This window comes from Microchirus variegatus (genome assembly GCF_963457635.1).
Source record: "Microchirus variegatus genome assembly, chromosome: 18".
Lineage (NCBI taxonomy): Eukaryota > Metazoa > Chordata > Actinopteri > Pleuronectiformes > Soleidae > Microchirus > Microchirus variegatus.
The window spans coordinates 2,514,457-2,526,662 of record NC_139819.1 but is presented as its reverse complement, the minus strand read 5'-3'; the positions used below and the strand labels follow the sequence as shown (position 1 = coordinate 2,526,662).

Here is a 12,206-nt window from a genome sequence, read left to right as displayed (position 1 = left end):
TAAATAAATAAAAATAATAATAATTTATTTTATTTTATATATGCACATATTGATGTAAGAGGAAGTTATTTCAGATTACTGTACATGTACTAATGCAATGTAAAATAATAATAATAATAATAATAATAATACCAAAAAATTAAAGGTTAAAATCCTGAAAATTATTGATTATTTCATCATATTGATCAAGTGATGAAGATATTGATGTATGCCGATTTAATAGCAGTATACATTTTTACCACAAAGTATCCAGAGTGTAGTAAAGCAGGTGAAAGAACAGAGACAGCACGCGTCAGCCTTCATGAAAAGGTTTATTTGCAGCAAATCCAAGCTCCTTCAAGTTGACTCCTGTTAGTGAAACAGTGACTGAAACGTTTTTTTGTCAGTGAGCGTCGATTATAACGACCGTAACTCTTTAAAAAGATAACAGAAGATAGTGAGAATCTAATGTGTGTGTTGGAAAACTGCAGTGTTAAGAGTGTGGGGGAATGAAAAACAGGGGGACTAAACATATATATATATATATGTATATATAATCAGCTGAGGCCATGCAGACTCCGTGTTAAACTTTGCTTCTACAACGTTACATGTTAGGACAGTCAGGTGGAGACGCCGCTCTCCACGCACGCGAGCGTAAGGCACAATATGTGTCGAGAGGTTAGATCTAGTCGTTTTGGCAGTGGTGGACGTTTGGTCACATTTTTTTGACGTCTCTTGTGTTTTTAGTTCTCGGGGCCGCAGAGAGCCAGCAGGATCCTCTCGTAGTCTCCTTTGGTGTCGTCCTGAACGGGAAAAAAAGCGAATGAAAAAGTCACTAAAAATGTTGTTTGTACGAGTTGTGAAGGCTAAATCAAAGAAAAGGGGTCTGCACAAAACAAAAGCATCAAACACAAAATTCTATAGTAACAAAGTGAGCAGAGAATTATCTTGTTGTATTTGATACAGTGACCATTAAGTACTAAATTGGTACTTTCTCTGACTTAAGTCTTATTTATATTGTATATTTTTTTATACTATTATATTTAAATTGTATTATATATTTTTTTAAAAATTGGTAGTATTGTACTTATATTATACTTTATTTGTATTTTTTTACCAACTATATAAACAAACCTGAGCAAAAAAGTACTCAAAATGTTTAAAGGCGCCATATGTAAGAATGTGGCCAGTGGCCGGTTACTACATTCAAATTCAAAATACAGAGGTCTTTTATTAACTGGCAACCCGTGGTTGCTCGGCAGCTGAGACTCTACTGACTGCAATGATTGGTAGACGGCGGTAGGTGGCGCCACATGACACCAAAACATGATTTCAAAACATAAACATGATTTGCAGTCTGCAAAATATATATTTTTTAATGCAAATATTTTGTCTGTACTGTTGTTGTTGGTGAGTTCAGTTTGTTATATGAACATTATTCCTGAGTCTCTGTGACATATTTAGATTTATTACATAATGCACCTTTAAAATTGGATTGAATTTGTGAAGTTTGTGTCTTTTTATGAACAAAAACAAAAGAAAAACGCGGTCTAATTTTGTAATTTCAGCACAATTATCACTGCTTTATCACTGCTAATGTGATACAAAATGAATCATAACTTTGACTCGACAACACATAAGAAGACGTTATTAAAGCATGACTATGTGACCTATAAACACACAAACATCTATTGTTTACTCACCAGAATTTCCCTGTGCAGAGTTTTGCCGTAGTTCTTCTTGTACTCGTCTTTGATCGGCTTCAGGTCGATTTCAGAGCGACTCACCATGATGCGAGTCAGGACGTTCTTTTTTTTCTGTTGAACAGGGAGAACAGGAAAGATTCAGTCGACGTCTTTATTATTATTATCATTATCGCTATTGTTAAATGTACCTTCATGGCCTGGTTGAGCTTCTCAGCAAAGAAGGCAGGTCTGTTTCCGACACACTTCACTGTGGACGAAGTTTAAAGTAAAAAAACAGTGAGTCCAGAGTTTGTGACGTGAAAACAAAGCGTGGAGCAGACGTTTGTGTCTTTACCTAAAGCAGTGAGACAGTTCTCGATGTCTCCTTTCATCTCCAAGTCGATGGCTTTGGCCACGTCCACTTTACTGTACTTGGAGTATCTTTCAAACACTGAGGGAGAGAGCGAGACAGCGTTAGAGTTAGAGTCTGTGTGTTTTTGATAGAGTTTAGAGTTCACGTGACAGGAAACTAAGTCCAGTTCAGGCCTGGTTTTACCATCAGTCACACAGTAGTTTGTAAAGTTGCAAGTGTTGAATTTATAAGTAGCATTTTGGCACATTTAACATAAATAAAGTTTATTTGAGTCACTCTTAAAGCAATAGCTCAAAATATTTCTAAATAATTCTAATAAAATCTTTAAATCTCAATGTTAACTTTTAAATGTTTTTCCTCTTTTAATAATAATTTAATGCAGGCAACAAACTAAGAGCTGCAACACTGCCCCCCACAGTTCAAAGTTCTTAATCACATCCTGAACTTCGTAATCAGAGTCCGAACTTCTTAAATAGAGCTCAAAGTTCTTAATCAGATTCCGAACTTCTTAATTAGAGCTCAAAGTTCTTAATCGGATTCTGAAATTCTCAATTAGAGCTCAAAGTTCTTAATCAGATTTCAAACTTCTTCATTAGAGCTCAAAGTTCTTAATCAGAGTCCGAACTTCTTTTTAATTAGAGCTCAAATTTCTTAATCAGATTCCGAACTGCTTAATTAGAGCTCAAAGTTATTCATCAGTCTCTGAATTTCTTAAATAGAGCTCAAAGTTATTCATCAGATTCCAAACTTCTTAATTATAGCTCAAAGTTATTAATCAGAGTCCGAACTTCTTAAATAGAGCTCAAAGTTATTAATCAGATTCCAAACTTCTTAATTAGAGCTCAAAGTTATTAATCAGAGTCCGAACTTCTTAAATAGAGATCAAAGTTATTAATCAGAGTCCGAACTTCTTAGTTAGAGCTCAAAGTTATTAATCAGAGTCAGAACTTCTTAATTAGAGCTCAAAGTTCTATATCATATTTCAAACTTCTTAATTAGAGCTCAAAGTTCTTAATCAGATTCCGAACTTCTTAATTAGAGCTAAAGTTCTTAATCAGAGTCCAAACTTCTTAATTAGAGCTTAAAGTTCTTAATCAGATTCCGAACTTCTTTTTAATTAGAGCTCAAAGTTATTAATCAGATTCCAAACTTCTTAATTAGAGCTCAAAGTTCTTAATCAGAGTCTGAACTTCTTCTTAATTAGAGCTCAAAGTTCTTAATCAGAGTACGAACTTCTTTTTAATTAGAGCTCAAAGTTCTTAATCACATCCTAAAGGTTTTTGTTTTTTTTAATCACAGTTCTCACTGTTCATCTTGAGTTTGTGAGTGAGTGAGTGAGTGAGTGAGTGAGCACTGACCTCTGCAGAGGTGAGGAGCACTCCTGGTGGTGAGGATCTCGATGAAGGCTGAGCAGTCCTTGCCCTTCCTTCCCTCTCCAGCCTCGTACAGAGCGCGAGCATCGCTGTCGACCAGCTGCTCGACCACGCCCTCAGTCCTGCCGGCCTACGACACACACACACACACACACACACACACACACACACACACAAATGTTAAAGGTGTCGGCATGGCCGGAAGTTTTAGTACTTTAAAAAAAACACGCCCTGCCGTGACCTCTGAACTTTCTTCGAAGACAAAACTTGTTACTATTGCACAGCAAATGGCCCACAGTGCTGTGTGAGTGAGAGGGGGCGTGGCTACAGTAGAGCCGTGAAAGCCGACGTGTGCTACTTTTAACCGACATATTTAGCGATATCTTTTGCATTACTCATCCAAACAACGTCAAACTCGGCACTGCACTTCCTCGCGCCCGTAGCAAGACGCCTGTCGAGTTTGAAATCAAGCGGACCGTCGGTTGGAGAGATATGCGAATGACAGACAGACAGACAGACATTCCTGGGATAGATAAACACACATGTGCAGCGTGTGTGTGCCTGTGTGAAGGGTGTGAGTTTGTTTGCTGTCACCTGAGCAGCTACAGCAGGGAGTGTTGTGTTGTCTCACGCCCTGAGGACATCCTGGTGTCACCACCACTCAAACACTGTGTGTGTGTGTGTGTGTGTGTTTTATATATACATATATACATATATATACCTTGCAGAGAGCGAGCAGAGCAGCTCTGAAGTCTCCACCAGTGTCTGACCTGATGTCGTCCTCCAGATCCTTCTTGTACTCTGAAAACAAAAAAAAAAATGTAATATGACTTCATTACTTTAACAGCACTGTTTTCCACCTTTATTTTGAAATTACACACCTTCCTTATAGACCTTCCTGATCTCCTCGATCTCTCTGTTGGTCCTTGAGGCCAAAATCTCGATCAGCGTGTCCTCCTCTGTGCCCAGACCCTGAGAGGACAGACGGACAAGAATACATCAACACACAAACTCCTCCTCATGCACCTCCTGTTGCTAAAGAAACAACACTTAAATCTACGAAAAAATTGTCAAATTTTGGACGACATAGTAATAAATAAAGTATGACGTTTTTGTCAAATTTTGGACGACAGTATAGTTTTATGTTTCTGTCAAATTTGGGACCAAATTTTTTTTTAGAGAAAAGTTGTCAAATTTTGCATGACATAGTATAGTATGACGTTTTCGTCAAATTTTGGACCAAAAAAAGTTTTTCTAAAAAATTGACAAATTTTGGACGACAAAGTTTAGTATGACGGTTTTGTCAAATTTTGGACCAAAACTTTTTTTTTGAAAAAAAAAAAGGTCAAATTTTGAATGACATAGTATAGTATGATGTTTTTGTCAAATTTTGGACCCAAAAAAATTTTTTTCAAAAAAAAATTGTCAAATTTTGAATGACATAGTATAGTATGACGTTTTTGTCAAATTTTGGACCAAAATTTTTTTTTCAAAAAAATTGTCAGTTTTGGACGACAAAGTTTAGTATGACATTTTTGTCAAATTTTCGACCAAATTTTTTTTTTGAAAAAAGTGGTCAAATTTGGACAAAAAGTGGGCGGGGTTATGTCAGATTTAAGATCTCAGAGAAAGATGAGATAGTGATGATGGAACAATTTTAAATTGTCACTTCTCTTCTCCACGACCTTCACTATTTACTATTTTACACTTTATTTTAATGATGTTTTGTGTCTAGTTGCTGTTGTTGTTGTACCTTTGTAACTTTAGAAATCCTTTAAATAAAACTCTGGCTGTTTTTAAATGTACTTTAGAAATAAATCTGACTTGTTTAGACGAGGAGGTTAGGCCAGAGGTGTCAAACTTGCGGCCTGTGGGCCACATACGGCCCCCCAATCAACTTCCTGTGGCCCACTATTTACTATCAACTTATAATAACTTATTTATTTATGTCTAAAACCAGACTAAACACTCATTGGCCCCTGGGTCATGTGACTTCAGAACATCTCAGGATGTTCCTCACAAATAAACCCAACAATTTTCCAGTGTGTGTGTGTGTGTGTGTGTGTGTTGACCTTCATGGCCAGCTTCAGCTGCTGAGCGTCGTACTGAGCCGGTGTTTTGAGCAGAGCCAGCACCACGTCCTCCAGATCTCCCTTCAGAGCGCTCTTCAGCGCCGACTCCAGAGGCTGCGAGGAGAGAAGAACAGTGAATAACTCTGAGTTGTGGAAACGTTATTGTTATGAATGAAGAATGTTTGTTTGTTTGTTTGTTTGTTTGTTTGTTTGTGTGTTACCTTGCCGGTGGTCTGCTGATAGGCCTGTCTGATCTGCTGCCTCTGCTGGTTACTCCTCTTCACCAGAACCTCAATGATGGTCTTCTCGTCCACACCTGAGGAAACATCCACAACCATCATCATCATCATCAACATCATCAACATCATTATCATCATCATTATCATCATCATCATCATCATCATCACAACAGTACTTACAATAGTAACAGTAGTAGAATTAGTAGAAGTAGTAACAGTAGTAGGAGTAGTAATAGTAGTAGAAGTAGTAATAGTAGTAGAATTAGTAGAAGTAGTAACAGTAGTAACAGTAGTAGAAGTAGTAACAGTAGTAGGAGTAGTAATAGTAGTAGAAGTAGTAATAGTAGTAGAATTAGTAGAAGTAGTAGAATTAGTAGAAGTAGTAACAGTAGTAGGAGTAGTAATAGTAGTAGAAGTAGTAACAGTAGTAACAGTAGTAACAGTAGTAACAGTAGTAGAATTAGTAGAAGTAGTAACAGTAGTAGGAGTAGTAATAGTAGTAGAAGTAGTAACAGTAGTAGAATTAGTAGAAGTAGTAACAGTAGTAGGAGTAGTAATAGTAGTAGAAGTAGTAACAGTAGTAGGAGTAGTAATAGTAGTAGAAGTAGTAACAGTAGTAGAATTAGTAGAAGTAGTAACAGTAGTAGGAGTAGTAATAGTAGTAGAAGTAGTAATAGTAGTAGAATTAGTAGAAGTAGTAGAATTAGTAGAAGTAGTAACAGTAGTAGGAGTAGTAATAGTAGTAGAAGTAGTAATAGTAGTAGAATTAGTAGAAGAAGTAACAGTAGTAACAGTAGTAGAATTAGTAGAAGTAGTAACAGTAGTAGGAGTAGTAATAGTAGTAGAAGTAGTAACAGTAGTAGAATTAGTAGAAGTAGTAACAGTAGTAGGAGTAGTAATAGTAGTAGAATTAGTAGAAGTAGTAGAATTAGTAGAAGTAGTAACAGTAGTAGGAGTAGTAATAGTAGTAGAAGTAGTAACAGTAGTAGAATTAGTAGAAGTAGTAACAGTAGTAACAGTAGTAGAATTAGTAGAAGTAGTAACAGTAGTAGGAGTAGTAATAGTAGTAGAAGTAGTAACAGTAGTAGGAGTAGTAATAGTAGTAGAAGTAGTAACAGTAGTAGAATTAGTAGAAGTAGTAACAGTAGTAGGAGTAGTAATAGTAGTAGAATTAGTAGAAGTAGTAGAATTAGTAGAAGTAGTAACAGTAGTAGGAGTAGTAATAGTAGTAGAATTAGTAATAGTAGTAGAATTAGTAGAAGTAGTAATAGTAGTAACAGTAGTAGAAGTAGTAGTAGTAGTAGTAACAGTAGTAGAGTTAGTAGAAGCAGTAACAATAGTAGAAGTAGAAGAAGTAGTAGTATCAGTAGTTATAGTAGTAACAGTAGTAGAATTAGTAGAAGTAGTAACAGTAGTAGAAGTAGTAACAGTAGTAGAAGCAGTAATAATAGTAACAGTAGTAATAGTAGTAACAGTAGCAGAGGCAGTAACAGTAGTAATAGTAGTACCAGTAGAAGTAGTATCAGTAGTAACATTAGTAGAAGCAGTAACAATAGTAACAGTAGTAAACATAGTAGCAGTAGAAGTAGTAACAATAGTAACAGTAGTAACTGCAGTAGTTCTACTACAGACAGCAGCTCTGTTTGTAGTAATGCTGCATGTCTGCCAGTAGAGGGTGCTGAGGCTCTGGTTATAAAAGTCAATCCATCATAGTTGACACACACGCACGCGCACACGCACACGCACACACACACACACACACGTGGGACATGTTCACACTCGCTCTCTCTCTCTCTCCCCAGTTCCCAGTGAGTGTTTGACAGAACTCACCTTTAACATTGATGGCTTTGTCCAACACTGCGACGTCTGCACTGGGACTGAAGTTTGACGCCGGCCTCACTGTCCCCTCGTTCATCAAGGTCTGACACACACACACACACACACACACACACACACACACACACACACACACACACACACACATCATTATTATTATTACATACAACAGCAGGTCCTACACTGTGATACAAAATAAGAGATGGAACATTAGAGGGACTTGAGTTATGTCCCATAAGCAGGAAAAGTCCCCATTACATGAGTGAGTTTACAAATGCAGGTCCCCACAGCGTGAGTAATAACACAAACACACACACACACATCCTCCCCTCGAATAATCCACATCCTTCTCTCATGCTCAGGTGACCCCGCCCCCCCCCCTATTCATCTACATGAAGACCTCTGTGTCTTTACTGCAGTTACACATATCAACCACTAGATGGTGCACTATACTCTTTCATGACCTCTGATGATTTATGTAGGGTTAAGTTCAGATAACAGCTCAGATAAAACACGCGTCACATTAGACTTTAAACACTAGATTAAGGGAGAATTCGAGGATTTTTTGAAGTTTTCTTGACGTTTTTTTCCTGCATCTTTTCGTCCAAATAAAGACAAATAAAGACTAAAAGGTTGTGCTCGAGGGGAGCAGAGGAAAAAAATAAGGCAGAAATAAGACATTTTCTTTTTGTGTGCACAGTTTGAAAAAAAGGGAGGGGCTGAGAAATTCCTGATTCACTGAGTCACCGTGCGCTCTGAGAAGACGTGTGATCATCATCTGTGTCTGTGTCTGTCTCACACAGATTATAATCTTTATTATCCAGATTATACTTTCTCCTTAATAACCTATCTCCCTGCTCTCTGCTCCACTCCTCTTTTTTCTTCTTCACGGTTCTTCAACGTCACATCCATGAACTCTCCGCCCTCCACACACACACACACACACACACACACACATAATCCAGACGGCGTCTGATACAAGTTTTCCACTCGAGCAGACCACGACCACAGGATGAGAGGGGGAAGAAGAGGGGGATAAAAAAGAGAGCGGTGGTTGCTCTTAGCAACTGGAACACAAGCACAAGGTTACGTACTGAGTCATCGGGCATGCCCAGATAGACCGTCTGCTGCAGGAGAGCGCGGATGAAGGACATGATGACGCTGTCTGTGGAGGAGGAGGAGGAGGAGGAAAGACAGGAAGTCAGCACTCATGTGATCCAAAAACATCAAATATCATGTCATATCATTGGTATTTAAAGGCACATGTGTGGGGTTTAGATGCCTCCAGTAGTGAAGTTGCATAGTGCAGCAGAACATCCCTACATTAGCGATAGCATCAACATTCAAAATGTGTTTATTTTGTCCAACGTAGCCACCTCTGACGTCACTAGAGGTCACTACTCTAACACGATGTTTGTGACTTACTTCCTGTCGGGAAAAAAAAAAGAGAAGCTAGATTTTGGTTTTAGAAGTTAGCCTTAAGAAAATAAAAGTCATTTTTTAATGTTATCTTTCATTTTAGTAGTTATTCCTACAAAATAAAACGCACGTATATATGTTTCTTTTTTCTTTGAGTAGTTATTCCTACAACATAAAATACAAGTTATTATGTTATCTTTCGTTTTAGTAGTTATTTTAACAAAATAAAATACACTCCTTTATGCTACTTTTAGTTTGAGTCGTTATTCCTACAAAATAAAATACAAGTTATTATGTTATCTTTCATTTTAGTAATTATTCTTACAAAATATAATTGACATTTTTTATATTATCTTTCATTTAGTAGTTATTCCTACAAAATAAAATGCACCTATTTATGTTACTTTTAGTTTTAGTAGTTATTCCTACAAATAAAATGCAAGTTTTTTTTTTAATATTATTTTTAGTAGTTATTTTTTACAAAATAAAATACACTTCTTAATGTTAGTTTTAGTGGTTATTCCTACAAAATATAATACATGTATTTATGTTAGCTTTCCTTTTAGTGGTTATTCTTACAAAATAAAATGTAAATTTTTTATATTATATTACATTTAGTAGTACAAAATAAAATGCAAGCGTTTGTTATTTTTAGTAGTAATTTTAACAAAATAAAATACACTCCTTTATGTTACTTTTAGTTTTAGTTGCTATTCCCCCAAAATAAAATACACGTTATTATGTGAGCTTTCATTTTAGTAGTTATTCTTTCAAAATAAAATGTACATTTATATATTATCTTACATTTAGTAGTTATTCCTACAAAATAAAATGCAAGTTTTAATGTTATTTTTAGTAGTTCTTTTAACAAAATAAAATACACTCCTGTATGTTACTTTTACTTTTAGTAGTCGCTCCTACAAAATAAAATATGTTATGATGTCATCTTTCATTTTAGTAGTTATTCTTACAAAATAAAATTTACATTTATATATTATCGTACATTTAGTAGCTATCCCTACAAAATAAAATGCAAGTTTCTATGTTATTTTTTAGTTTTAGTAGTCATTCCTACAAAATAAAGTGTGTAATGATGTCATCTTTCATTTTAGTAGTTATTCTTTCAAAATAAAATGTACATTTTTATATTATCTTACATTTAGTAGCTATCCCTACAAAATAAAATGCAAGTTTCTATGTTATTTTTTAGTTTTAGTAGTCATTCCTACAAAATAAAATATGTGTTATGATGTCATCTTTCATTTTAGTAGTTATTCTTTCAAAATAAAATGTACATTATTATATTATCTTACATTTAGTAGCTATTCCTACAAAATAAAAGTTATATTTTGCTTCAGTAGTTTTCACTCAAACAATCTTACATTGTGCCACCTCTTGGTTTTCAAAATAAGAGCCACTGACCTCAACAATAAAAAAAAAACAAAAAAAAAAACATCACTATATTTAATTTAAATCCCATTTCTGTCTGATTCGGACACATTTAAAACCTTTAAGTGAGAACAGACGAGCTAAGGGTTTAAAATGCAACAAACACTTTATGTTCTTTAAGTTATTAAAGTTACCTTAACTGTTACAAAGAAAAGGTTAAGGTGAAAACAGATCTACACATGTTTGCGTTTCAGCTTAAATCATCCTCACACTGTATTTACTGTAGGATTCTATTTTACCTCACTGTCAACATTTAAACGACTGACCACACCCACACACACACACACACACACGCACACACACACATTCTTCTACAGCATTCTTAAGGACACACACACACACACACACAGACATAATGCATTCCCAAACCCCTTACCCTAACCTGAACTAACCCCACCCCTTAAGTTACCCTTAACCTTAACTTTAACCTTAAACTAAGTCTAACCTTAAAACCTAAAAAGTCTTATAAACTTATAAACTAAACATTTTTTAAAAAAACAGCATTTTTTTCCACAAAATGTAGTCACTTCCTGTTCTTTTTAAGGTTTTTTACGGTCCTCACAAAACACACACACACACACACACACACACACAGCTGCATGACACATTGTATCCTCTCTACGTTTAAGCTCAATAAAGATAACAGCGTCATTGTTAACAGGAGTAACATTCAAACACATAATAATAAACAACAATAATAATAATAATAACGTTTGTTACACTGTAACAGCTACATTTCCCTCAGGCCACACCCTCTTTCACTTTCATGTGGAGCAGAAGAAACAAACTGGAGCTAAAAGTCAAACAAAGTCGAGAGAACGAGTGAACTCACCGTGAGATTCTGTCGGAGGAGAAGAAGAAGAAGAAGAAGGAGGAGAAGAAAGAGTGAGAGAGTGAGAGAGTGAGAGAGAGAGGCTGCAGAGGTGGAGCACACACACACACTCACACACTGACACACTGCAGCTTTATACACGCACACACGACAAAAACCACGCCCTGCAGCCTCCGGGACTGACTCTCCGCCCACTGCTGTCGTCACACTGACGAGCAGCAGAGGGCGCTGTCATATGTGTGTGTGTGTGTGTGTGTGTGGATTTAAACTGGTTTAAACAGTGAGGGGAAGAGATTAGGAACACACACACACACACACACACACACACACACAACTAAATGCCTTACTTTAACCCTTAACTTAACAATAGTCTTACTTTAACCCTTAACTTAACCTTAACAATCCAACTAAATCACTTACTTTAACCCTTAACTTAACTTTAACCATCACAACTAAAGGCCTTACATTAACCCTTAACTTAACAAATGCCTTACATTAACCCTTAACTTAACCATAACTATCACAACTAAATCACTTACCTTAACCCTTAACTTTAACCATCACAACTAAAGGCCTTACATTAACCCTTAACTTAACAAATGCCTTACATTAACTCTTAACATAACTTTAACCACCACAACTAAATGCCTTACTTTAACCCTTAATTTAACCTTAACTATCACAACTAAATCACTTACATTAACCCTTAACTTTAACCATCACAACTAAAGGCCTTATATTAACCCTTACATTTTTAACGTCACAACTAAATGCCTTATTTTAACCCTTAACTTAACTTTAACCATCACAACTAAAGGCCTTACATTAACCCTTACATTTTTAACGTCACAACTAAATGCCTTATTTTAACCCTTAACTTAACTTTAACCATCACAACTAAAGGCCTTACATTAACCCTCAACTTAACTTAGACTTGTGATGTGAACAC

The 12,206-nt window shown here is 35.9% G+C and overlaps 1 protein-coding gene across 1 annotated transcript; it reads right to left on the bottom strand.

The window, feature by feature from the left end:
• Nucleotides 1-310: 310 nt before the first annotated feature.
• On the bottom strand, nucleotides 311-11,388 carry anxa1a (annexin A1a). Its single transcript, XM_083905323.1, has 12 exons — nucleotides 11,258-11,388; nucleotides 8,652-8,722; nucleotides 7,552-7,642; nucleotides 5,704-5,798; nucleotides 5,483-5,596; nucleotides 4,292-4,382; nucleotides 4,132-4,211; nucleotides 3,396-3,540; nucleotides 2,020-2,115; nucleotides 1,874-1,932; nucleotides 1,683-1,796; nucleotides 311-782 (listed from the first exon to the last, which is right to left on the bottom strand). Exons 2-12 carry the CDS (start codon nucleotides 8,709-8,711, stop codon nucleotides 723-725), a joined length of 1,005 nt encoding a protein of 334 aa, XP_083761449.1. The 5' UTR covers nucleotides 8,712-8,722; nucleotides 11,258-11,388; the 3' UTR covers nucleotides 311-722.
• Between the last annotated feature and the right edge of the window lie 818 nt (nucleotides 11,389-12,206).

Bases quoted from the DNA above. Each gene is read 5' to 3' on its own strand.
- anxa1a (XM_083905323.1), bottom strand. From the start codon at position 8,711: ATGTCCTTCATCCGCGCTCTCCTGCAGCAGACGGTCTATCTGGGCATG. The intron at 2,116-3,395 runs GTCAGTGCTCAC...TCTCTCCCTCAG, and splicing joins TGCTCCTCACCTCTGCAGAG to TGTTTGAAAGATACTCCAAG. The intron at 1,933-2,019 runs GTAAAGACACAA...CTTCGTCCACAG, and splicing joins GAACTGTCTCACTGCTTTAG to TGAAGTGTGTCGGAAACAGA.